The sequence below is a fragment of the Ursus maritimus genome, unplaced genomic scaffold (genome assembly GCF_017311325.1).
Source record: "Ursus maritimus isolate PB19 unplaced genomic scaffold, ASM1731132v1 scaffold_24, whole genome shotgun sequence".
Lineage (NCBI taxonomy): Eukaryota > Metazoa > Chordata > Mammalia > Carnivora > Ursidae > Ursus > Ursus maritimus.
This window is the reverse complement of record NW_024424897.1, coordinates 6,368,831-6,392,283: the sequence shown is the minus strand read 5'-3', so window position 1 is coordinate 6,392,283 and position 23,453 is coordinate 6,368,831. Positions and strand designations below refer to the sequence as shown.

The 23,453-nt window shown below is 53.6% G+C and overlaps 2 protein-coding genes across 4 annotated transcripts in view; both read left to right on the top strand.

Annotated features, from left to right (window-relative positions):
* CDR2L (cerebellar degeneration related protein 2 like) overlaps positions 1-15,141 on the top strand; it is a 15,717-nt gene extending 576 nt beyond the window's left edge. Inside the window, exons 1-5 of one of the 2 annotated variants that reach the window (XM_040640255.1) lie at positions 458-778; positions 7,642-7,754; positions 8,056-8,204; positions 8,692-8,856; positions 10,086-15,141. In XM_040640255.1, coding sequence (XP_040496189.1) covers positions 763-778; positions 7,642-7,754; positions 8,056-8,204; positions 8,692-8,856; positions 10,086-10,977 — 1,335 coding nt within the window. In that variant the 5' untranslated portion in view covers positions 458-762 and the 3' untranslated portion in view covers positions 10,978-15,141. Of the gene's footprint in view, positions 1-457; positions 779-7,641; positions 7,755-8,055; positions 8,205-8,691; positions 8,857-10,085 lie in introns of those variants that run through there. The other variant, XM_040640254.1, reaches the window with a different exon arrangement.
* A 119-nt stretch (positions 15,142-15,260) lies between these two features.
* Positions 15,261-20,704, top strand: MRPL58 (mitochondrial ribosomal protein L58). 2 transcript variants are annotated; one of them, XM_040640257.1, is made up of 6 exons: positions 15,261-15,488; positions 17,128-17,164; positions 19,152-19,211; positions 19,759-19,841; positions 19,934-20,103; positions 20,370-20,704. In XM_040640257.1, the coding sequence occupies exons 1-6, from the start codon at positions 15,303-15,305 to the stop codon at positions 20,512-20,514; spliced, it is 681 nt and encodes a 226-aa protein (XP_040496191.1). In that variant the 5' UTR covers positions 15,261-15,302; the 3' UTR covers positions 20,515-20,704. The 2 variants fall into 2 exon arrangements, with proteins under 2 accessions (XP_040496191.1, XP_008692188.2); XM_008693966.2 differs by having other exon boundaries at positions 15,264-15,488; positions 20,365-20,704.
* The last annotated feature ends 2,749 nt before the right edge of the window (positions 20,705-23,453 follow it).

The following is a 23,453-nucleotide window of genomic DNA, read 5'->3' as shown; positions in this document are numbered from 1 at the left end:
TGTGTGTGTGTGTGTGTGTGTGTGTGTGTGTGTAGCGGAAAGTTATCCCATTCCAAATCCAGTGGCACCCTTCCCTGCCAGGATTCCTGAGCTCTGAGACTCCCAGAAAGTTTCCCCAAGTCCCCTACCCTTTACCCAGGGAGGGTATAGGGGTTTGGGGACCCTGCTGGCCAAGAAGCAGCAAAAACTTGGAGTCTCCAATCTGCCTTCCTGAGGGGAAGGGGGTCTCCTGGCCCTTTCCCTTCCAACCCTCTCTCAAATGACTCATGGTTCGGAGGGAACCAGGTTTGGGAATTCTGAGCAATGCACCAGACTAGATCCTGAATAAAGGGGGAGCCACCTCCCCCACTTCCATCTGAGGGTAGAGAGGGTGGCTTGAAGGGGGTTAGAATCTGGTGATGAGGTGGCCAAGGTGACATCACTCCAGGCAGGGGGCGGAGCTGTGGGACAGGAAGGAGGAGGAGGCCTAAGAGGGTCAGGGCCAAGGTCTGCTGGAACAGAGTCTATTCCACCCTCTCTTCCCCCAAGTGCCTCATTCTTGGATGGTTAGAGCTGGAGTGGCAAGGAAACATACCCAGGAGAAGTGACCACCGTCACCCAGCAAACCAGGCGAGTGTGGACACAAGTCTGGTTCAGTGTGTACTAACACCCCTGCTCTGAGTTGCCATCCACAGGGGCCCCAGATGCGTAGATTTGCCCTCGTGTGAGACATCTACCCAGATCCTGGAGCCTTTGTTTCCTGGCCCTGACCCACATCCCCACATGGCCAGATTTGCTGGTAAATGAGACTGTCCTTGTACTTGGGAGCGTGGGTTAATCAGAGCCCCTGGGGGACCAATGTGGAACTGGGGGTGCTGGGCTGAACTCTGCCATACTCTTTGCCCTGGAGTCTACCCTCAGCCTCCCTGCATGGAGTGTGATGTCCAGTACTGGCTGTGACAACTCCCTCCCCCATCCTGGGCACCATCCCCCAAATCTTGCATCCCACAAACACCTATCAGGCTGACACTTAAGTGTCAGACACCATCCTGGGCGCTGGGATAGTCTCAGCCCTGGGCTCCTGGGTGCACCCGGGCAGGTGGAGATGCGCCTATAACTGAGTGTGGGTGTTAAGATGCAGTAAGAGGGCTTCATGGAAGAGGCAGGCCTAGATGGAAAGACTGGAAACTGAGCGCCTGGGAAGATGGCTTCCCGGGAGGCTGATGCTGATATTGCTGCTGTCTCATTTCATTCCCGCACCCCTAACAAAGTCTCTGGCACGCTGCCCGGCCCAGATGTGGGAGGAAGGAGCCAGAGAGTAGGGATGGGAGACATGCTGTTTCTGGAGAGTGAGAGGTGTCGGGATCCGAGCTGGGCTGGGCAGCTGTGCTCTGCGACCAAGGTAGGGGCTGGCCTTGCTGGTCTGCAGCTGCTGGCCTTGTCTTGTGGCCCCAGGAGTATCCAGGGCCCGGGAATAAGGAGGGAAACCAGAAATGAGTCAGTGTCCGAGGAAACTGGAGTTTTTGACCTCAAAACAAATGTCCCCTCACCCTGGGTGAGGGCAGAAGGCCCTCTGTCTCTGTAGTGAGAGCAGAGGGCCTTCTGTTCTGAGACTCAAAGGTTTATGCAAAGGCCCGTCTGAGCTGGAGGGTGAGTAGGGGCTGCCTGGGCATTCGAGGCAGAGGGAATGCTACGCCAAGGTACAGAGCAATGTAGAAGACCACACACAGCTAGAAAGTAGGAGCCATCTAGAGTGCCGGGGGTGGGTTCGGAGGAAGTCTTAGGCACAGCCACTGTAGCACCACCTCCTGGAGCCCAGCACAGAGAGCTGGGTAATGGGGTGAAGCGTGGGCCAAAGTCCGGCCACACTGGGGATCAAGTGCCTGTTGCATCCCCCTTCCCTGTCCCCAACCCCCCAGTTCTCTTCTGCCCAGCTGCTCCCTGGTTGCCTCTGACTGGCTCAGGCCATGGTTTGTTCAGCCAGCCTGGCCTCCCCTCTGCATTTGTTTCCCCCGTCCTGAGGGCAGCCCCAAATGTACTTTCTGAAAGCTTGGCCTTCCAGATGCTGTTTGACTTGGATGCTGTTTTGTCCCAGTGGAGGGAGGCAGTTGGGACAAGCAAGGTTTGAGATCCTCACCATGTTCCCTCTGCCCACTGACACAAGCACCTGTAAAAATGGAGAAAGCCATTGATCGTTAAGCACAGGCTCACTCTCTCTGCCTGCCTCCCTTCCCAACCTTGGACTAGGCCTGGTGGCCCCTGTGGTACCTCTTTCCAGGCTGAGAGAGGGCTGAGTCACAGATTTGAAATCCTGGGCACCTGACCTTGAGTCTCAGCCTTGGGCGAGAGCTCTGACATGGCAAGAGGAGGAAGGTGACCGGACCCAGTTGTGTGGACCCAGAGTTCCCGACAGTCGTGCCCTGGAGGTTGTAAGCAGGAACTTTGCAGGCCTGCCAGGTGGTAGATCCCCTCCTCCCCCCCCCCTTTATCTTTGTCCCTTCATCCCTTCGCCTGTCCCTTGTCCCTTTCCCACCTTTCTCCTCCAGAGTCTGTGGGGCCCCACCCCAACCACAATGAGTAGGGACAGTGGGTTTTCAGGGTTTCTTTTCAAACACATTCCTGTGGCTCCCAGCCATTCCCTCTCAGGCCTCTGGGGCATTGCTCACATCAGCAGGCATTCAGAGGGCAAAACTGCTGAAGCCCACTACAGGAGACCCCAGAAAACTCCAGGGTCCAGGCGGCTTCCTGCTTAGCCAGTTCCCCCATTCTCCCACCCCCAGGCCTCCCCCACCCCTGGGCCAGGGGGAGCTACGCCCACCCCCAGAGCCACCAGCCCTCCGCTAGCTGGTGCGCATTGCCCAGCACTTGGCTCCAGCCAGTCCCCTGCCCTGCAGCTTCTAGACTTCTCCTGTGGCCCCTCCTGGCAGCTTTGACCAGTTTAGCTTACACTGTGATCCAGTTTCCCTGAGACGATCTCTGAGATTCTCCCCCACCCCAAACAGCTTCTGTTGTGTTCCTCCCCATGCCTGAGTCACTTTCGCTGCCTTCGCAGGGCAAGCTTCTGTGTCCCTGGGTTACAGTGACTTGCAGCTGCTGGCGGTAGAAATACCCACACAGCTCAGGGGCTCACCTGGCAGGAAAACCATAAAATGCAGTTATTCTCGGCCTTTCCTCACTCAGCTTCAGAGCCTGAGGTCTTAGACTCTAGGTTAAGCTGCAGGAACTCCAAGCAGGCCATGCCTGGAGCCTGTACCCCAACGCCTGCATCAGTAGCAATAGCCTTTTCACAGGCCACCTGCCAGTTCCCAAAGGAGAAAACCCCAATGAGTGTGGGCCTCTGTGCTTTTTCATTGCTACCTGAGTTATTTGATACCATTTGGGGATGAGCCAAATGTTCACCATCTCATTTCAGAAAGTACGAAGACGGTGTGGCTCCCTCATCACGAAGCAGGGGTGGTCTTGCTGGGCTCCCGAATTTCCACCAAACGCTCAACATAATGTAGGGCTGCGGTTCTACGATGCTCACATCAAACCTCACACTTTGCCTCCAGACGCCTTCACACTTTGTACACATTTGCCCAACTTATAGTTAATAAATTCATATGGCAAGTGGCCCCATTCCCCTACTGGTCTGTATTAGGTAACTGGTTTTTCTTGCCATCATCATCCAAAGTTCATTGCTCAAAGTTGAAGGTTCTTATCTGAGATCTATATGATTATTTTTTTTAAGATTTTATGTATTTATTTGAGAGAGACGGCGCACGCAAGAGGAAGCGGAGGAGCAGAGGGGGAGGGAGGGAGATAAGAAGACTCCATGCTGAGCACCAAGCCCAGTGCGGGGGCTCAATCTCAGGACCCTGAGATCATGACCTGACCTGAAACCAAGAGTCAGACGCTCAACTCACTGAGCCACCCAGGCGACCCTGATTATTATTATTATTTTTTTTAGTGGCTGAGGTAGCTGTTCAGGAAAGCAGCTTTTGTTTTCCCAGGCTAGGTTATTGCAGCCTTTCTCCGGGATACCAGGTTTGCACTCCTCCAGGAAACTCCTCCGGGTGACATCCGGGGCGCAGGGGCCCTGCTCCTGGCTGAGGCCCAGCCTGGAGACTCCTCTCTGGCTGTTTCAAAACCTTACCTTTATGTGTGGGAGCAGACTCCAGGCTTGTTCCCGACAGGCAGCTGGGCCTTTTGTCCAGGCCCTCTGGGTTCCATAAGGTGATGTCAGTCCGACCTCCAGCCTGGCTGAAAAAAAAAGCCTGAGGCTCTGCTGTCCTTGGCCCACTGGGAGTCACCTCTCTCCTGGGCTCTCCTGAGAAGAAAAGCCCCCTCCCCAGACCGGTCCGAGCCAAGCAAGGGGCTCAGCTGAAACAACTGTATTGATGAAACTCGCTAGGGGGACTATAGAGACCGTCCATCCTCTGGGGAGTCTAGAACGATCATTGTCTGAACAGGGAAAGCATTAAAGACTGAATCCCTGAACCATATCACATAGGCCCCAGCAGAGTTGCCTTTACCCATCTCGATCTGGACTGATACTATCGGCCTGGATTGAGGGCTGTTTTAAGAAACAACCTCATGATGGGAAAAAAGACCCAAGCTTTCCTGGACAGCATTTTGGCAGAATGAATCAGATAGGCCTATTCTTTGTCCCAGTGATTCTGTTTCTGGGAAAGGATCTTCAGGATGTAGGCAGTGATTTGCACCAAGATCTTTGTAATATGAATTTTTGTACAGTTTCATTTTTTTTAAGATTTTATGTATTTATTTGAGAGAGAGAGAGAGCACGAGTTGGGGGGGGCAGGGCAGAGGGAAAAGCAGACTCCCCGTTGAGCACAGGGAGCCTGACGCGGGGCTCGACCCCAGGACCCTGAGATTATGACCTGAGTGGAAGACGGATGTTCAACGAACTGAGCCACCCAGGCAACCCCAGTTTCATTTTTAACAGAGAGAAAAAAACGGGAGATTCCTAAAAGTCCAACAGTAAGGGCTACTTAGGGACCTATACACAATAGGACACTCACACCCACTAAAAACGGCCCCGGAGATCCAGGTGGACACAGAAAGCTGTTTATGCCAAACTGTGAAGTGAAAAAAGCAGGTACCGAAAAACATTCTGTTCACACAAAATCGTGCCTGCAGCTGCTCTAAGCCCAGAGAGCTGTTTGGAAGGATGGTTACCCGCATGTCTCTCTAAGTGGGGCGTTTTCTTCTACCTACTTGCTCCCCCCTCCTCCCCTGCCCCACACGGACCGTAATTCTAATTACTTACAAATGGCACTATTCTTTGATAACTGTTTGAGGCCACGGCCATGTGTTTGTAGGATTCCCAGTTATAGATCGAGATGAGGTACATTTTCAAGTAATATTTTGGTCACTTTTGTTAACCTTTCTGTGCTGTTTGGTTTTTTACGTCAAGTACACCTTCACACAAGCCTTAAAGCAATTTGCAGAAGAAAAGAGTCTTAAAAAAAAAAAAGAAAAGAAAAGAGGGGCGCCTGGGTGGCTCAGTCAGTTAAGCAGCTGCCTTTGGCTCAGGTCATGATCCCGAGGTCCTGGGATCGAGCCCCCCATAGGGCTCCCTGCTCAGCTGGGAGTCTGCCTCTCCCTCTCCCCTTCCCTCTGTGCTTGCTCATGTGTGTTCTCTCTCTCTCTCAAACAAATAAATAAATCTTTAAAAAAGGAAGGGGGGGGAAGAGGGGGAAGGGAGGAAGGAAGGGCCTTGTGAACTCCACCAGAACCTCCTTAAGGTCCTTGTCCCCACCACCAGTCTCTGTCTCCTGGTTAAGCTGCCTGAATCTTTTTTTTTTTTTTTTAAACAGCTTTACTGAGATGTAATTCACACACCAGGCAATTCACTCACTTAAAGTGCACAGCAATGCAACAGTCTCCAGTATATTCACAGTGGAGTCATCCCAGTTGTCAGCTTTAGAACATTTCCATCATTCTGCTTAACTCTTCTTAGAAATAAAAGAAATAATATATTTTCCCTTGATAATAATAAATACGCCGTTCCCTTTGTTTCTTTTTTTTTTTTTTCTTCTTTGACAGAGAGAGAGAGACAGACACAGAGAGAGCACAAGCAGGGGGAGCAGCAGAGGGAGAGGGAGATGCAGGCTCTCCGCCAAGCAGGGAGCCCAACGTGGGGCTCAATGCCAGGACCCTGGGATCATGACCTGAGCTGAAAGCAGACTTTTAACTGACTGAGCCACCCAGGTGCCCCTGTTTCTAAGAAGAGTGAGGCAGACATATGGAGGAATATCTACCCCAAATGTCTAGTTACCCTCGCACAACCCCACACCCACTAGAGAGAATTTTTAGGGATTCCAGCACCTGCCACTTCCTTTTAACCCTTCCTCCTGCCCACCACATAGCCCCCTAAAAACAGGCTAGATCCCCTCCCAGCCTGACACTGTTCGTGTACCTTCGACTGGGATGGGGGAGAGTGGCTTCCAGTCCTGTAGGGCACAAGAATCAGGGCTGCTTGGGGGAAGGGGATGATGGTTTGGCTGCCCAGGGAAAGGAGGTTTCTGAGAGGGGCCCATGTCACTAGAGCCAAACGGTGCGCCTGACCAAGGCCAGGAGACCTGAATTCTGCTTCCAATGTGGCCGTAACCTTGGGCAGGTCATTCTTCCCTCTCCCTCTCCAGCCTGTCGTCCATTGAATAAGGAGGTTAGGCCAAACAGCTCTGAAGCCTCATCCAGTTCTGATACCCAGCAAGCCTTTCTGTTCCCTTCCCATCATCTCAGCGAGCTCCTAGTCACCCTTCCAAACCCAGCTTGCGAGCTGCCCATTGCCAGAGCCTCCAACCGACCCCAGGAGGAATGAGCTCACCCTTACCTATCATCCCAGGGCGCTTTCCCCATGTCTGTTGATTGTCTTAGCACATTCCTCCCACCCATTCTTTCAAGGATTATTTATTCATTTATTTATTTGAGAGGGAGAGAGAGAGGGAGAGAGCACAAGCTGGGGGGAGGGGCAGAAAGAGGAGAAGCAGACTTCCCCACTGAGCAGAGAGCCTGATGTGGGGCTTGATCCCGGGACCCTGAGATCATGACCTGAGCCAAAGGCAGATAGATGCTTAACCAACTGAGCCACCCAGGTGCCCCCCACTCATTCTTTCAGAAAATATTTATTATGCACCTACTCTATGCCAGGTACTCTTCTAGGTCCTGGGATATTGGTGAACAAAAAGGGGAAAATCCCCACCCTGTGAGCTTACAATTAGTCGGGGGTGGGGGGGAGCGGAGATGAACAAGATAAATGAGCAAATAGTTTGGTAAGTGAGATGGTAGTATGTGCTAAGGAGAAAAACTAAGCCAAGCAGGAGTATGAGGTGGGGGAGGGTGTGAGTTTGAGTCAGTGGTTGGGAAAGGACTCCTGGAGAAGGGGCTATTTAAGCACAGATCTGAAGGTGGAGAGGAATGAGCCCTGGGAGTGTCTGGGGAGCAGACATCCCAGACAGAAGCAACAGTCAGACAGTCAGTGCAAAGTAGGAGCTCCTGGCTTACCTTCCCTCCCAGGCCTGGAAGCTCCCTGAGGGCAGCTCTGTGTCCTGGTCCCCAGAGCACAGCCCACAAGGAATGCTCAGAACATTGATGGGAGTCTTCTGAGCTCGTTCAGCTGCTCATTGTTGCTCCCACCCTCTGCCCCCTCTCCACCAGACTTGCACTTGGCCGCAGAGCTGGGGAAGACACTGCTGGAGAGGAACAAGGAGCTGGAGGAGTCTCTGCAGCAGATGTACTCCACCAATGAGGAGCAAGTGCAGGAGATAGAGGTGAGGGGCCACATAGGCCCTGCATGTGCTCCCCCACCCATTAAGGACCCCTTGGCCAGTGGTGCCTTTGTGTAACTTAGCGAAAGGTGCCCTCTTAGCAGACACAGCTTTGGCCCCATAGCCTTGTGCAGTCCACAACCTGTACAACTATCCTGGGCAGCCCTATCGCACCACCATCTTTACGCCCCGCTCTGTGGCAAATTTGCCAAAGCAGACGTGTTCCTAGAAGTGGGAAGAGGTCCAGGTGAACCCATTTTCCCCAACCCTGTTCTGAAAGGGTACTCAATCTTCTCCCCTCCAGTATTTAACCAAGCAGCTGGACACGCTACGGCACATGAATGAGCAGCATGCCAAAGTATACGAGCAGCTGGACCTGACAGCCCGAGACCTGGAGCTGACCAACCAGAAGCTGGTGCTGGAGAGTAAGGCTGCCCAGCAGAAGATCCATGGGTGAGGGCCGGGTGGCGGGCTGGGGGGCGAGCGAGGGAGAGGTCAGGTTGGGTTGCATGGGGGCATATGGTCCAGTGGGTGGGACCCATGCTCCTCCCAGAAGGTCAGGCCTGGGGACCCGGGATGGCAGTGAGATTGCCCTTGTCAATTTTGGGTAGTTTCATGTTCAGGCTGTAATCCCTCTGGAAGCACCAGCTACACACCAGCCTCTGATTAGGTGCTGGGGATACAGAGACCGCCCGGCCCTCTGGGAGCTCACAGCCCAGGAGGGAAGGCGGGCATGTAAATACTTTATTGCGGGGCAGGATGGTAACTGCTCAAAGGGTGTAGGAGGAACCGAGATGGCACAGAGGAGAAGGGCGGGTCCCTGGGCTCACACCGAGTTCTCGTCCGACCTCTGCACCAGGCAGCAGGGGCTCAAGGCTGCCCATCTGTCCCCATCCTTGCGTCCCGTTAAAATCCCCGCCATGTGCGCCCCGGCCCCCAGGCTGACGGAGACCATCGAGCGCCTGCAGGCACAGGTGGAGGAGCTGCAGGCCCAGGTGGAGCAGCTGCGGGGCCTAGAGCAGCTGCGCGTGCGCCGTGAGAAGCGGGAGCGCCGGCGAACCATCCATACCTTCCCCTGCCTCAAGGAGCTGTGCACCAGCCCCCGGTAGGTGAGGGCCCGGGGTGAGGGCGCGGGGCGGGGGCGGGGGTAGGGGCAGCTCGACCCTGCACCGTGTCCCCCCGGAGGAAGGAGAGGGTGGGCCCCAGGCGGCAGGTGGGAATGAGAGTTGGGCACCAGCAGGCTCTCGGAGGGGCTGGTCCCGTCGCCAGCAGCCGTGAGCCCCGGCCGCGCGCTCGCCGCTCTAAGTGAGCTCATTCCCGGGGCGCTACCGTGAGGCATGTTTTATCATCCTCACCGCTCAGACGAGGAAACGGAAGCGCAGAGGTTACGTGAGCTTATCCAAGGTCACCTCTTCAATAAACCAGAATTCCAGCTCGGGAGGAGTTAACCACTACACCTTTCAGTTCCCTTTTTTTTTTTTCCTTTAGCGAGGAAGGTCGGGGGAGGGGAGAGGGAGAGAGCATCTTAAGTAGGCTCCACACTGGGCGTTCCCATTAAATCTCAAAGGGATGGGCTCTTAATATAAAAATACATAACTGGGGGGATGCCTGGGTGGCTCAGTTTGTTGGGCATCTGATTCTTGGTTTCAACTAAGGTCCTGATCTCATGGGGCGTGAGATGGTGCCCACCAAGGGCTCCATGCTCAGCAGGGAGTCCACTGGAAGATTCTCTCCCTCTACCCCTCCCCCCCACAGGCACCCACTCTCTCTCAAATAGGTAAATAAATCTTTTTAAAAGAAATTTTTTAAAAATACGTATTGTGTATTTAGTGGGTGTTTCAATAAAGGTCCTGGCAGGAGACAGCGCCTTGCACAGAGTGATTAATGAAGAGGTGTGGACGAAGGTGTAGGGAAACCGCAGGGACACTGCAGTATCCCAGGGTTGCAACAGCAAGGGGCTGTTACCATCCCTAGGTCTGAAGCGGCCAGGGGAGTGGAGGTAACTGGAAGGCCAGGAGGTGCTGCCCAGCCAGCATTAACCAGGGAAGGAGTCTGGGGAAGACCTTCCCCGACCTCCCTCCGCTCCCACCCTCCGACCTCCTGCCTGTGCCTCCCGCTGGTTGAGCTCAGGAGAGAGCAGAAACCTGGCTGAGGCAGTTCACCGTGGTCAGCCGCCCAGGGCAGAGAGCAGGGAGAGAAAGGGCAAAGAGTGGATCTAGAGGGGCAAACAGAATATCTTCCCCAGTGCTTGCGAGAGGTGTTAAGTGTCGGGAGCTGGACCCGGGACCTTGGCCTTGACCGGATGTCTGCGGGCCCTCCCCTGCCCCCTCTCAGGTGTGAGGATGCCTTCCGCCTGCACAGTTCCTCCCTGGAGCTGGGCCCGCGGCCCTTGGAGCAGGAGAACGAGCGGCTGCAGACCTTGGTGGGTGTGCTGCGTTCCCAGGTGAGCCAGGAGCGGCAGCGCAAGGAGCGGGCGGAGCGCGAGTACGCGGCCGTGCTGCAGGAGTACTCGGAGCTGGAGCGGCAGCTGTGCGACATGGAGGGCTGCCGCCTCCGCGTGCAGGAGCTGGAGGCCGAGCTGCTGGAGCTGCAGCAGATGAAGCAGGCCAAGACCTACCTGCTGGGCCGGGAGGACCACCTGGCCGAGGCCCTGCTGGCGCCCCTCACCCAGGCCCCCGAGGCCGACGACCCCCAGCCCGGCAGTGGGGACGACTCGGCTGCCCAGGATGGCGTCTCCTCGCCGGCCGCCTCCCCGGGCCACGCCGTACGCAAGAGCTGCAGCGACACTGCGCTCAACGCCATCGTGGCCAAAGACCCAGCCAGCCGGCACGCGGGCAACCTCACGCTGCACGCCAACAGCGTGCGCAAGCGGGGCATGTCCATCCTGCGGGAGGTGGACGAGCAGTACCACGCACTGCTCGAGAAGTATGAGGAGCTGCTGAGCAAATGCCGGCAGCACGGCGCTGGGGTGCGGCATGCTGGCGTGCAGACCTCGCGACCCATCTCCCGAGACAGCTCGTGGAGAGACCTCCGTGGCGGCGAGGAGGGCCAGGGGGAGGCCAAGGCAGGTGAGAAGAGCCTGAGCCAGCACGTAGAGGCTGTGGACAAGCGGCTGGAGCAGAGCCAGCCGGAGTACAAGGCGCTTTTCAAGGAGATCTTTTCCAGGATCCAGAAGACCAAGGCTGACATCAATGCCACCAAAGTCAAGACGCACAGCAGCAAGTAGCCCTTTCCCCGCCTGCAGCCTCCCCCAGCGTCCGGCCGTGGGGCCCCTCCCGCCTAGGCTGTGCAGCCTCTGGTGAGGGAGGGAGCCCATCAGCAGCAATACCGCCCAGGGGAGGCTGCTGTCTGGCCCAGGGAGTGTGTGGGGGACACAGCTGTTCTCTGCTCACTTGGGAGGTGGCCAACACCTAACACATCTTGCCTCCCAGGACCCTCCACCATCCTGCGTCAGCCCGAAGACGCAGCTAAGAGCTGCAAAGCCAAACGTCCCCCCTCCCCCAGGGATTCCCAGCTCCCCAGCGCTTGGCTTCCTGACCCTGGGCCTTGTTCACAGATTTGTGGCCAGGCTTCTGAAAGCCATTCTGGACCACTTGGCTTTTTCTTTTTTTTTTTTTCTTCCCCAAAGTTCATTTTTTTTTAGAGATTTGCAATGCAAGTTCTCCCTGACCCCTTCCCACAACTGGAAACACTTGAAGGGGGATCCCAGAGCCAGCTGTTGCAGGTTCCAAGGGTCTCCTGGGCCACCCACTGCTTCTCCCCAGCTGCAATGCGCTGTCATTCCCTTAGCACCAGCTGCCCCACCCCCAGGGTCCTGACCAGGTCAGAGACAGCCCCTGCCATGCAGAGCAGAACGCCGCAGCCAGGCCTGGAATGCCCCCCACTTCTCCCTGGAGACCCTCAGCTCACTGCAGATCTGTAGCCAATCAGAGGAGGGGAACAGGGAGCCCCTCGGCAGCCATACGTGAACAGTGTGCCCTGCTTCCCTCAGAGCCAGCCTCCCCGGGCTCCAGCCCTGGAAATGCCTTCTGGCCATTAAGCCTTCCAGGAGTCTGGGCGGTGGGGAGGCCCCATCTCTGCACGCCACCTCTGACTTGCCAAGCTTGGCCTCTGCCTGCCCCCTTCTCAGGGACCATGACGTGTCTCATTCACTCCCATGCTCTCCACAGGCCGACCCCTCCTCAGATCATGCCTGCTGCCCCCAGAAAGTCCCAGGCGTGTGCCACCAGCCAGTGGTCCCAGCATCCGCCCCTGCCCCCTACACTGGGGACTGTCCAAGATTCCTACCCTATACTGAACAGTATTGAAATGGGACCTGGTGGGGAGCGTATCTCCTCTCTCCCATAGAATGCCTGTTTTTAACCTCCCACCTTTGTGGGGGGCTTTTGAGGACCCACCTGGGTCACAGGTTAAACCTTTGTTTAAGGCTTCAGAAAGTCCAGCTTCAGCTAAGAGACGTCCAGGTCCCCAGCTTGCCCTGAGCAGTTCTTCAGAGTTTCCAGTTCCTTCTACCACCCATCCTGAGATCCTAGAAATGGGAGGAGCCACACAGCCCGGTGGAAGGGGGCAGCCCCGGCCTCTGTGCTGGGAACCCAGCAGGGACCTTCATGCCTTATCTGTTTCTAAGGGGTAAAGGGGTTTTCTTAACAAGCATGCCCGACCTCCCTGGAGGCACTACCCTGCTCTCTGGGCGGCACTGTGATGAGCGCTGTCGGCTGGTCCTTCCTTTCACACATCTTGGAACCCTTTGTCCTTTGGAGCTGGGCAGCTCCCAGCTCTCCGTGTGTCTCTGTCATCTAGGGTGGAGGGGATAGGGTGGGGGAAGGGCTCCTGCCTGTTTGCTCCCCAGTTCTGTAGCTGCCGACCAGCGTCACCTTTGAAGTATACATGAGAGAAATATATTTACAAATGCTTTATTCTCTTCTTTAATAAAAAATGCATCAGTATTCTAAAAGCAGAATTGGCCCTAGAGCCATGGTCCTGTCTTTGTGCCTCTCACACAACCCTCCTCTCATCACATAGCTCTGGGGATGAGGGGTGGGAAAGGGGCATCCCTGAGTTTCACTCCCCTGGGATTTGCAGCCCAACAGCCGAATGCCTGGGGGTGTTATCGGGACTGGGCAGCTTCCTGGATGAAGGAAGCAGGTTCCAGGACCAAGGGGCAGATTTTCCCATTCACTCTGTGCTCTGCTCAGCCCTTCAGGGAGGAAGCAAGGTGGGTCTGGAATAGAGCTAGTTAAGACTAGATTTCCCACCCCAGTGCTGCAGAGAAAAAAAATAATAAAAACCACCCTATTTCTGAAAGTAAAAAGAGTTCCTTATCATCCCCTCGCGGTAGCTAACTTTTGTTGTCTGCTGACTTCGTGCCAGGCAGCGTCAACCCTGGGAGGCAGCTATAAAGTCTCTGTTCTACTGATGGAGATGCTGAGGCTTTGGGGTTAAGTTAGTAATTCAGAGTCACATAGAAATATTCAAACCCCGAACTGACCAGTTCCACTCTGCAACACTGCAAATACCTATCTCTGTAATGTTTAGTTTTAAGAGCCAGTTGGACCCAGGCCACTCCAGAAAAGAAGAAAGGAAAATCCTGTGGGTCCCCTACATGGTAGTGGTCCCCCAACTCACACGCCATAGAGAAAGGCTGGTGCCTGCAAGTTCTTCAGCTGCCAGGAATGGCTAGATGATGCTTTGTCTTTTCTTCCCTTCCTTCTTCCTGCCTCTGAAGGTCCCCTTCTTGAAGCCCCATTTCAGCCCACGGTGGACCAAGATGGGGAAGGAAAAGGCTGGCCTCAGCCTTCAGTGCCCACCGTTTGAAGGGAACAGGTGGCACCTCTCAGGCCTGTTTCTTCCAGAAGGGCCTCTATTCTGGATGGTTCACAACAGCAGCAGGTGAGAGGAGCTTGCCAGCTGCTCTTCTCTCCACCCCGGGGTAGCTTGTCTCACTCTCTCCTCTACCCCCCTCCTCTTCCAGAATCCAGGCCACCAGATGGCCTGAACAGGCTGTGTTTATTTGAGGCCATGGAAACCTACAGCTCCTTTTTTTCTATCACTCTGGGTCAGGAGCAGGGCTGGAGCCCAGCCTCAGAGCAATGATGCCATGAAATGGTGCTGACTTTATTATTCATAATCCCTGAGCTGTTGACCTGAGTCCCTGGCTTTGCTCCCTGGAGCAGCTTATGCCAGTCACCATAGAGACGCCTCAGTTCCTTCTGAGGTCTTGGGACTAAGACAGGGAGGGACCCAAAAGATTCCCTTTCCAGCCTAGAGCCCAAAAGGCAAATGTCAATGGCCATTCCTTTCCCAGTTTGCATTTACAAAGCCAATGTCTGGGAAGTAGTTTATTCCTTCCTAAAGAACGTGCCCGTAGCAATGACACTAAAATGGTAAAGCCTCGATTTGATGACAGTCTCCTATTTCAAACAGAATCCCTAGGGACATATTTTTCTAGGTAATTGTGCGTTTACTAAAAATAGAACTCTTCATTAAAAAACAATCACTAGGATGACTAATAATCACTAATCATTTATTGAGCTGTTTCCATTAACCACATTGCCTCTCAACAAAGGAACTGAGCCAACACTTAGGTCTCTCCAAACACTGCTTGCTCTACTTTGAACCTTTCTCAGAGTTAGAACTTCTGTTTTGAGGTTCACGTCTTAAGAACCCTGAAAAAGGGCTCTGCTTAGCCTGCCTGTGGCTGCCAGACTCTACCCGCTTCCCCAGCATTCCTTTATCTCCTGGCTAGGAGAAACTGTCATCATGCCCCACAAAGCTGTTTCTTCTGCGAAGGGGAGTAGTCCACTTTTAAAAACATGTCCTCCACCTGCCTGCTTCTCCTCCCATCTGGTATTTGGAGACTTCACTGCTCAGCCGGGATTTGCTTTGACTGCCTTGTGAATGAATGCGAAGTTACTAAAACTCTGCTCTAGCAGAATTCACCTTTCGAAAACACTGCGAAATAACTCATAAATATTTACTGAGTATTTATGATGTGCCAGGTTCTGGGTGCTGGGGACCCAGCAGTGAGCCAGTGCCCCCCCCCCCGCCGCCCCCAGCTTATTATATTCTGACTGGAGACAGGCAATAGACTAGAAAAATAAGATTGAGTGATGTGAAAGAAAAAAAGAAGATAAAGTAGAGCAGTCAGAGTAAAGGGGATGGAGACGAACTAGGCCAGGCAGGGAAGGCCTCATTGATGGACCGTGAGAAACTTGGAGGGGAGAGAGGTCCGGGAGGTGGGTACAGCCCCTGAAAAGGAAAGAAGTGGTGTTTCTGGGGGACACGGATTCGGGGGTCTTTTCACCAGGAGGCTCCCTTGAGAGCTCGCTGTCTGGCCAACAGCGGACCTCAGCGCTCCAACCTGGCCTCCCCGAGGCGGCCGAAGGGGAGCGTCTCACGGGTGCGGGTGAGAGCGACCCGGGAGCTCAGCTCGCCGCCTCCCCGCGACCCCGGCGGTTACTAAAAGCCAAGCGGAACCAAAATCCCGAGGGAAACAGGAGCCTGTGGGCCGCGGAAGGAAGCACCCACCGGAAGCGGCCCCGAGATCCGAATATGGCGGCCGCCTGGTGCTTGCGCTGGACCCTGAGACGAGCCGGGGCCTGGCTGCTCCCGCCACCCGTGCGGTGCCCCCGGCGGGCTCTGCACAAGCAGGCAGACGGCACCGAGTTTCAGAGCATCTACAGCCTGGACAAACTCTACCCGGAATCCCGGGGCTCGGACACCGCCTGGAGAGTCCCGGTGAGAGGGGAGGGCAGCGACGGAAGGGGCGTTTCCCGGTCTCTGCTGGGGGACGTAGGGAAACCCGGGCGGCATTGGGCGGGCCGGAGCAAATTGAAGCCGCGCGCAGAACTAGGCGGTGGCCGCGGGAGGGAGCTGGTGGCCGGAGCGAGCGGGGATGGGGCCGAGGAACGGGCCTGGCCCCCCCGGGAGGCCTGGAGGTGTGGGGGCGTCGCGAGAGCATGCAGTTTCTTACAGGACCACCAGCTTTTCCGCGTTCGTTCCCCGGCCTCCTGGCCCACACGTGGGCATTTCCCCCCAGAATGGACAGTAAAACCCAAAGGCTGCCAAACTGTCTGGAACCTTTGGGGAAGTTACACTGTCCATAGCTTCTAGGAGCTCCAACCAGCCTGAGGAAACAGGGCCTGTCTTCAGGATGCATCGATTGCCAGCCTGCTAGGTATAGACTCTTTAACAGGCTCCAGGCAGGAGCGAGAGGACCTAGCCAATTCTACTGCGTTTCCACCTGCAGGGCTGAAAGAGAACATTGATTTATTCACTCACCGAACATCGGTTGAAAGCATGGTGTGTACACTATGTTAGGCATGGAGATAGGGAAGTTAAAAAAACAGATAATCTGAATGTGTGTGGAGCTTATCTTCTAATGGAGGGAGACAAGCAACAAATAAAATCAGAAATGTAGAGTATGTGAGATGGTCGTAAGTACTTTGGGGAAAATCCTGGAGGGGAGGAGTGCTAAGGTAGGGGGAAGGGGTGCAGTTTTAAGTAGGATGGTCTAGGAAGGCCTCTGGGAAGATGACATTTGAGTAAGGATCTGGAAGAAGCAAGGCAGTGAGCCATGGGAACAGTGGGGAGACGAACATCCCCGCAGAGATGAACATTCCTGTGACCACCTCAAAGCAGTAGCGCGCTCACCTTGTTGGAGGAACAGCAAGCAGACCAGTGTGGCTGAGCAGGGGAGTCAGAGCAGATGAAGCTAAAGAGGAGAGGGATGGGGTGGGGGTAGGCCTGTTTACAGGGTTCATAGGCCCTTAGCTTTGCTTCAGCTGCCATGGGACGTATTGGGGATTTGAGGCAGAGGAGTGGAAAGATTCGGCTTAGTTTTACAAGGATCACTCTTGGGGTGCCTGGCTGGCTCAGTTGGTAGAGCCTGAGACTTGGGGTTGTGGGTTCAAGCCCTATGTTGCGTGTAGAGATTTCTTAAAATCTTCAGGGGTGCCTGGGTGGCTCAGTGGGTTAAGCATCTGTCTTCAGCTCAGGTCATGATCTCAGGGTCCTGGGATCCAGCCCTGTGTCCGTCGGGGAGCAGGGAGCCTGCTTCTCCCTCTCCCTCTGCTTCTCCCCTTGCTGTGCTCTTTCCCTCTCTCTCAAAGAAAGATCTTTAAAATAAATAAATAAATAGATCTTTAAAAAAAAAAAAAAAGGATACTTTTATAAAGCCTTACAGAGAGTGGACTGTAGGCAGTACCTCTGGAGTCTGGGAAAGCTTTTCCTGTCATCCTGATATGATTTTGCAGGGGACTGGAAAATAGTTGTATTACATCTGCATTGTGGCTGTACATCCTTTCTTCGATTGCCCTAGACGAGTAAGAGTCACAGCCAGTGACGCTCATTTGACACTGTGTCCGTTACATTACAGGATGATGCACAGCAAGCCAATAAGGACATTCCTCTAGGTAAGTAAGCTTGTTTTATAAAAAATCAGTCATTTCCCCCACACCTGAACATTCCTTCCAGATCTCTCCAGCTTCACAAAAATAGAGAAACTGTCTTTGGGTGTGCACAAGTGGAGTCCTCTTGCACTGTTTAGAGTGGCCACAGAATGGTGGCACAGTCACTCTGGACCGCTGCGCGGTGTGCCGACGGGTGAGGGCTCTTGATGATCTTGTGATGCGGACTCGTCTCTACAGTAGATGAGTGGATGGCTGTTTGGAAAAAGTTTAGCTGCAGAAGAACATATATAGTAATCTACCATTTATACGTCAAAAACATGTATTTCTATGCATATACACACATCTGAAAGGATGTATAAGAAATTGGATATGAGGACTGGCTTGGGGAGCTGAGAAGAAAGGACAGACTTGATGGCTGGGGAGCAGGAGTGGGGACTTCTCCCTGTACAGTGTTTGCGTAACTTTAGAATTGTGTGCTGGTCGAACGCAAGGCAAGGCCCTGATAGGCAGAGCCTGGGAAACAACAAGCCCTTTTTTGGGTCAGAGAGTTCTGGCATCCACAGACAGTGAAAGGAGGAGTGGCCGTAGGTGCCGGCTCCCCGTGGCCCTTGTTCAGTGTGGCACGGAAACAAAGAGGCTAGTGAACTGCTACACAAGGGAGAGGCCACCCTGTGGCCCAGAGCCGGTACCCCGTTGCAGCTGGCAGTTTGCTCGCTGACAGCTGGGCCTTGAGGCGTGCGTGCGGCTGGAGGTGGCAGAGAGCGCGTCTGGTCAGAACCACGGGCAAAGAGACAGTCTCGTCACAGCCTCCGGGAGACAGGGAGGCGAGTGGGAACCGGCTGTGTCACGGCTCCTCACCTGCCTCAGGTGCTCTTGTGTTGGGGACCCTCACAGGCCTTCCTGAAGACAGACCCCACCTCGGCAGCCTCTGTGGAGACAGGCAGGGTTCCTGACACCGTGCTGGAACCGTCCCCCAACAGTACCACGCATTCCTCACCTATGCAGAAAAATGAATTGATTTGATTTTTCAAAAGGAAGGAGGTCTCTAGGGACACCTGGGTGTCTCAGTCGCTTAAGTGTCTAGCTCTTGATCTCAGCTCAGGTCTCGAGCTCAGGGTCGTGATTTCAAGCCCCGCATTGGGCTCCACACTGGGCTGGAGCCTACATTTAAAAAGGGAGACGGGAAGGAGGTCTCTCAGAAGCAGTCCCGAGATGGGCCACCACTGCCTTGGGCCAGCTCTTTGGCACCCATACCTCTTGCAGCTGGCTCACTATCCAGTCTTCTGAAATTTTGCCACTACCATGCCTTCGCCAGACGAGGACTCAGACGTTGTGAGTCTGCTTTTCACAAATTATAAAAATAGAAGGAAGAAACCTCATTTTACATTTTACAGACAAACCAACCTGAGGTGCAGAGAAGCAGAGGGACTTTGCCAAGATCACAATCGTCAGCGGCTGTGCCAGTGTTAGCAGCAAGGCTCCCGGCTCCAATTCTAGTCCACTTTCATCCAGCAGAAGTTTTTCAACACCGACTGACTGGGCACTGGGCACTGGGCAATACACAATGAACGTCTGTCCTCTTGGAGCTTACAGTCTGTGGGGATTCCACATCCACCATATTTTGAAATACAATGGTAAACTAAGTCCGTCCCTTAGTTTGAGCTTTTGAAAGAGTCTTTGCTTTCAAACGAGCAAACAGCAAAAAGCCAGAACAGCCGGATCTGGTGAAAGGGACTGGACCAGAAGCAGACAGCCCAGGTCATAATTTTACACCTTCTGCTGTGACCTTGGGAAGGGGACTTACTCTTGATTTTAGTTCTGACATCTGTAAATAATCTCTGACTTGAGTGCCCTGAATGTTACATTAGTATACGTAAAAGTCACTGAAAGAGAGGTAAAGAGGGATCGTTATGTTGACAACAAATTAACAGTTTGTACATTTTGGCATGGAATAATCTTTTTTTTTTTTGGTGTGTGTTCTGTTTTATAGATCGTTTGACGATATCTTATTGTCGGAGTAGTGGTCCTGGGGGCCAGAATGTTAACAAAGGTACAAGGCACCTTGTTTTCTTTCACTTTAAAACTTGGCTGGGAGATGTACTTGAGGAGTTCTGTGTTTATACTCATATGAAATAAAGGGATTTTGGTTTTTTTTAGCAGAAGTTTAATTACCACCAGTTTATAATAATCCTCTTTATTCTTTTGAATGTGGTCTGATCCTTAGACTCTCAGCTGTGGGTTGCTAGGACTAGGGTTGGCTCGTGGGCCTAAACAAAGGGAAATCGCAGTGCGAGTTGGCAGCCAGCTCCGGGCACAGGTTTCCTTCATGGAACCTAGCCCCCATTCTTTTCAGACCCCATTAAGCTATAAGAGAAGCACTGAGCATTTCGTTGCTGGAAGTTCCTTTTTGTCCAGAAGTGCCTCGCTATCTTCGCAGGCTCACTCCATCACCAACCTGGTACTCCCAAGTTACACAGGGCAGAAACGTCCCTGGCTGGGTAGCTTGCCCCCCTGTTTCAGGATTGTCACCAGCCACCGGGTGCTGAGCCTACTTGAGAGTCTCAGTGACCTCTGCTTTCTCATCCCTTTATTTACAGTGAATTCCAAGGCTGAAATCAGGTTCCATTTGGCAACCGCCGAGTGGATCGCAGAGCCCGTGCGGCAGAAGATGGCCATCATGGTCGGTAACCACCGGCTCCTTTTTCTGTAATCCCTCGGTCGCTTTTAAACCTTTACTCTGTAGAACTCGGGTTTTGCATTTGTTCTCTGCAGCATAAAAATAAGATCAACAGGTCAGGAGAGTTGATACTCACCTCTGAATGCAGCCGCTACCAGTTCCGAAATCTGGCAGATTGTCTTCAGAAAATTCGAGACATGATTGCTCAGGCCAGCCAGACACCGAAGGAGCCATCGAAAGAAAATGCTGCACTACACAGGATCAGGTACCGGAAAGTGCCCCCAAGCTCCTCTCAGCTGAGTCGTGGGGACAGGGGGTGGGGGTGGCTGCACAGAGCAGACAGGAGGCAGGGGGAGTCCACGACTTCCCAGCAGAAGGTGGGGAAGCTCCGGGAGTGAGAGAGGCCCCTGACCCGAGTGGGGCCCCGCGCTGCTGATCTGGCTGCTCTGCCTCCCACTGAGCTGCCAGCAACTCTCACCGCTTTGAGCTGGGCATCTGGGCCTAATTGCAGTCTTTTTGTTTTCAGGATAGAAAACATGAATCGGGAAAGGCTGAGAAAAAAGCGAATACATTCTGCCATAAAAACAGGCAGGAGGGTGGATATGGACTGAAATCCTCGTCCAGAGCCGGCATGGCCCTCCTCAGGGCATCCAGGCTGCCGCAGCCGAAAGTGTAAACACCGTCAGGAGACCCCTTGTCCGTGGTTGTTAACGCCTGTCTTTCTCATTGGTGCTGCCACGAGAACATTCATTTGGAAGGAGGGTTGCAGGCCCTGGTTGCAAAGGTCTTCAGAGGCAGTCACATGTTGTCAGACCTTAATTATTCATTTAATGTATGAGCTGCAATAAAACTCTGCAGTAAACACAGTGGGCTTCGCCTCATTCCCAATGCTTCAGAGCAGAATGCTGACGTTTTCTGTCAGATGAAATCGGCCTCACAGTTGACGGCAGCAGTCAGCCAAGGGGAAGCAGGACTGAGCTGCGGTGTCTGCGCTCAGGGAACAGGCCTCGGGGTGGGACAGGTGAGCAAGCCTCTGAGCTGGGCCTTGAAAAGGGAATAGAATTTAAGTCAGTAGAGATGGGGGAGGGACATGCCAGTTGGAGGGAACAGTATGAATAAGGGAAGCCAAGGAAAAGGCTGGGGTGGGGAAGCCAAGGAAGCCGTCTGAATGGTGGATTCCTGCCAGGGGATTGTGGGAGGTGAGTCTGGAAAGGGAGACAGAAGCTCAATGTGGAAACTCAAATTCAAGTTCAAGAGTTTAGATTTTAAGAAATGTAGGTGACAGGGAGGGGCACCTGGGTGGCTCTGTCGGTTAAGCATCCAACTCTTGGTTTGGGCTCAGGTCAAGATCTCAGGGTCCTGCACTCAGCGGGGAGTCTGCTTGCCCCTCTCCACCCGCCCCCCCCCACTCATGCACACACTCTCTCTCAAATAAGTAAAATCTTAAAAAAAAAAAAAGAAAGAAATGTAGGTAACAGGGAACTGCTGAGGTTCTCAAGTGGGAAGGAGTACCACGTGTTAGGTGCTGTCACATGCCGTGGGGTTTTAGAGGCAGGAAAAGAGTGAGTCGGAACTGAAAATAGGTTTTTGCAATCCTCTGGGTATGGGAAGCGCCCAGGCCAGCATAAGTATAGCAGATTACTCTGGCATGTACGAATTTCCTAGAATGTTCTCTATAATTTTGATCTAGTTCACTCGTTCAGCAAACCGTATCGTGATGCTCTAAATGCCAGATGATTAGCTGTAGTAGTATATACACTTCATGTGAGCAGGGCCCCTCGTCATTCAGGTAAGTGTAAACAAAGGAGCAAAAAGTCCTCGATAACTTACTAAGAGTCCTCCCAAGAGGCTCAGAGCCCAGGAGGGGGGAAGCTATATGCAAGTTGTGCAACATTGATTCGTTTATTCGCTAATTCAGCAAATAGTGAAAGCCAGGCACTGGGTGACGTCCCAGGGACTCAGCAATGAACAAAAAAGTCCTTTCTTCCAGAGAATTTACATTCGATCAGGTGATGTTACAAGCCGAGAAGAAAAACGGATTCCTGTTATGGTAACACAGCCTAACGTGATAAATATCAGGTCGAAATAGGTTCTGGGAACCAGAGAAGCAACTAGTTCCAGCTCGAGGGTCAGAGCAGATATACTTGCTTGCAGTGCTTGAGACAGGCGGGAAGGAGGGAAGGGGCCAGTCATGTAGCAAGGTGAGAGCTTGTGACAGCTAGGACAGTCTACCTCTGCCGAGGCTGTCAGGGGAAGATGCATCTGTGAATGGACAAGGAGAGTGCAGGGAGGTGAGCACAGGCCGGCAGACTGACCCACGTAGGAGGCAGGGACCCATCCTGGAACTAGGGCAGTGGCAACAAGAATGGAGAGCCAACAGCAGGTGCAAAAGGATGATGGAGACAGAAAAAATGGGCCCAAGCGGAACAGGAGCAGGTGTGTGTGTGACATGGGTGGTGCTGTGCATGGAGACAGGGAAGGCACAAAGGGAGCAGCCTTGGGAAGGTGGTTTTGCCTGTGAGGAGCTGACTTGTGGGGCCGGAGGAGGAACGACCGGTAGTGATGCCCAGGCGACAGAGTGGAGTCCTGGGGCTGGGAGTGAGGTTGCAGTTGGACGATGCGGGATGGAGGACACAAGCAGAGGCTCGGGAATGGGTAGGAGCAGTTGAGGACGAGGCAGAGCAGAACCTGGGGACTTGCTGGGTTAGATGGTGGCGGCGGGGAAACCAGAAAAGGCATCCCTGTGGGCCAACCCTGGAACAAAGTGATGGACCCGAGAGGCTCTCAGAAGACCTTGGTGGCACATGAAGGGACCTGGAAAGGCATTCAGGACACACAGGAGAGGATGAAAAGGTAAAGAGAAACAGCAGCCTGGGGGGACAGGGAGTAGAGCATAGGAGTAGGACCCATTCATTAAAAGTGCTGGGCTGGCACACTGGGTAGGGCATGGGACTCTTGATCCCAGAGTGGTCAGTTCAAGCCCCACTTTGGCCGTGGAGCTTACTAATAAATAAAGCAGTCATTTTGGAAAAGGTGGAGGACAAAAGAATGAACACAGGTGAAAATGATTCCATTTAGTAGCTCAAAGCAAAGCAAAACTGCTTTATGGTGAGGAAAGTACTTAATTGGAGGAGGTGGTGACTGAGGGGGGACGAGGCACGAAGGAGCCCTCCCGGATGCTGGAAGTGTTCTGCACGCATCCAGCTAGTGCACTTTGCCACGTGAATGTTACTCCTCAAGGAGCAAATTGGTTAACTTAAAGGAGAGCCCCCTCAAGGAGGGGACTGGAGCCAGGTGGGCCAAACTCTTGCTTCTTGCTCAGGTTAGGGAGGAAGGAGATGGGTTTCTGCAGACTTTCCACATGTTGGAGAGAGAAAAACAAAGAAGAATGTGTCCAAGTTCCCTGGGCCCTGGAGAGGCAAGGGCAGATGGGAGAGGCTTGGAGATGGGAGAGGCAAGTTCTCGCGGCAGGCACACACGGGGAGTAAGAGCTGCCTTTCTGCTGAAACTTCTGCTAGAACATCTTTCAGAAGCGCATGGATTTTAACAGTGGATTCTCAACGCGGATAACTTTAAAAATGAGCTCATTCTTGGGGCGCCTGGGTGGCGCAGATC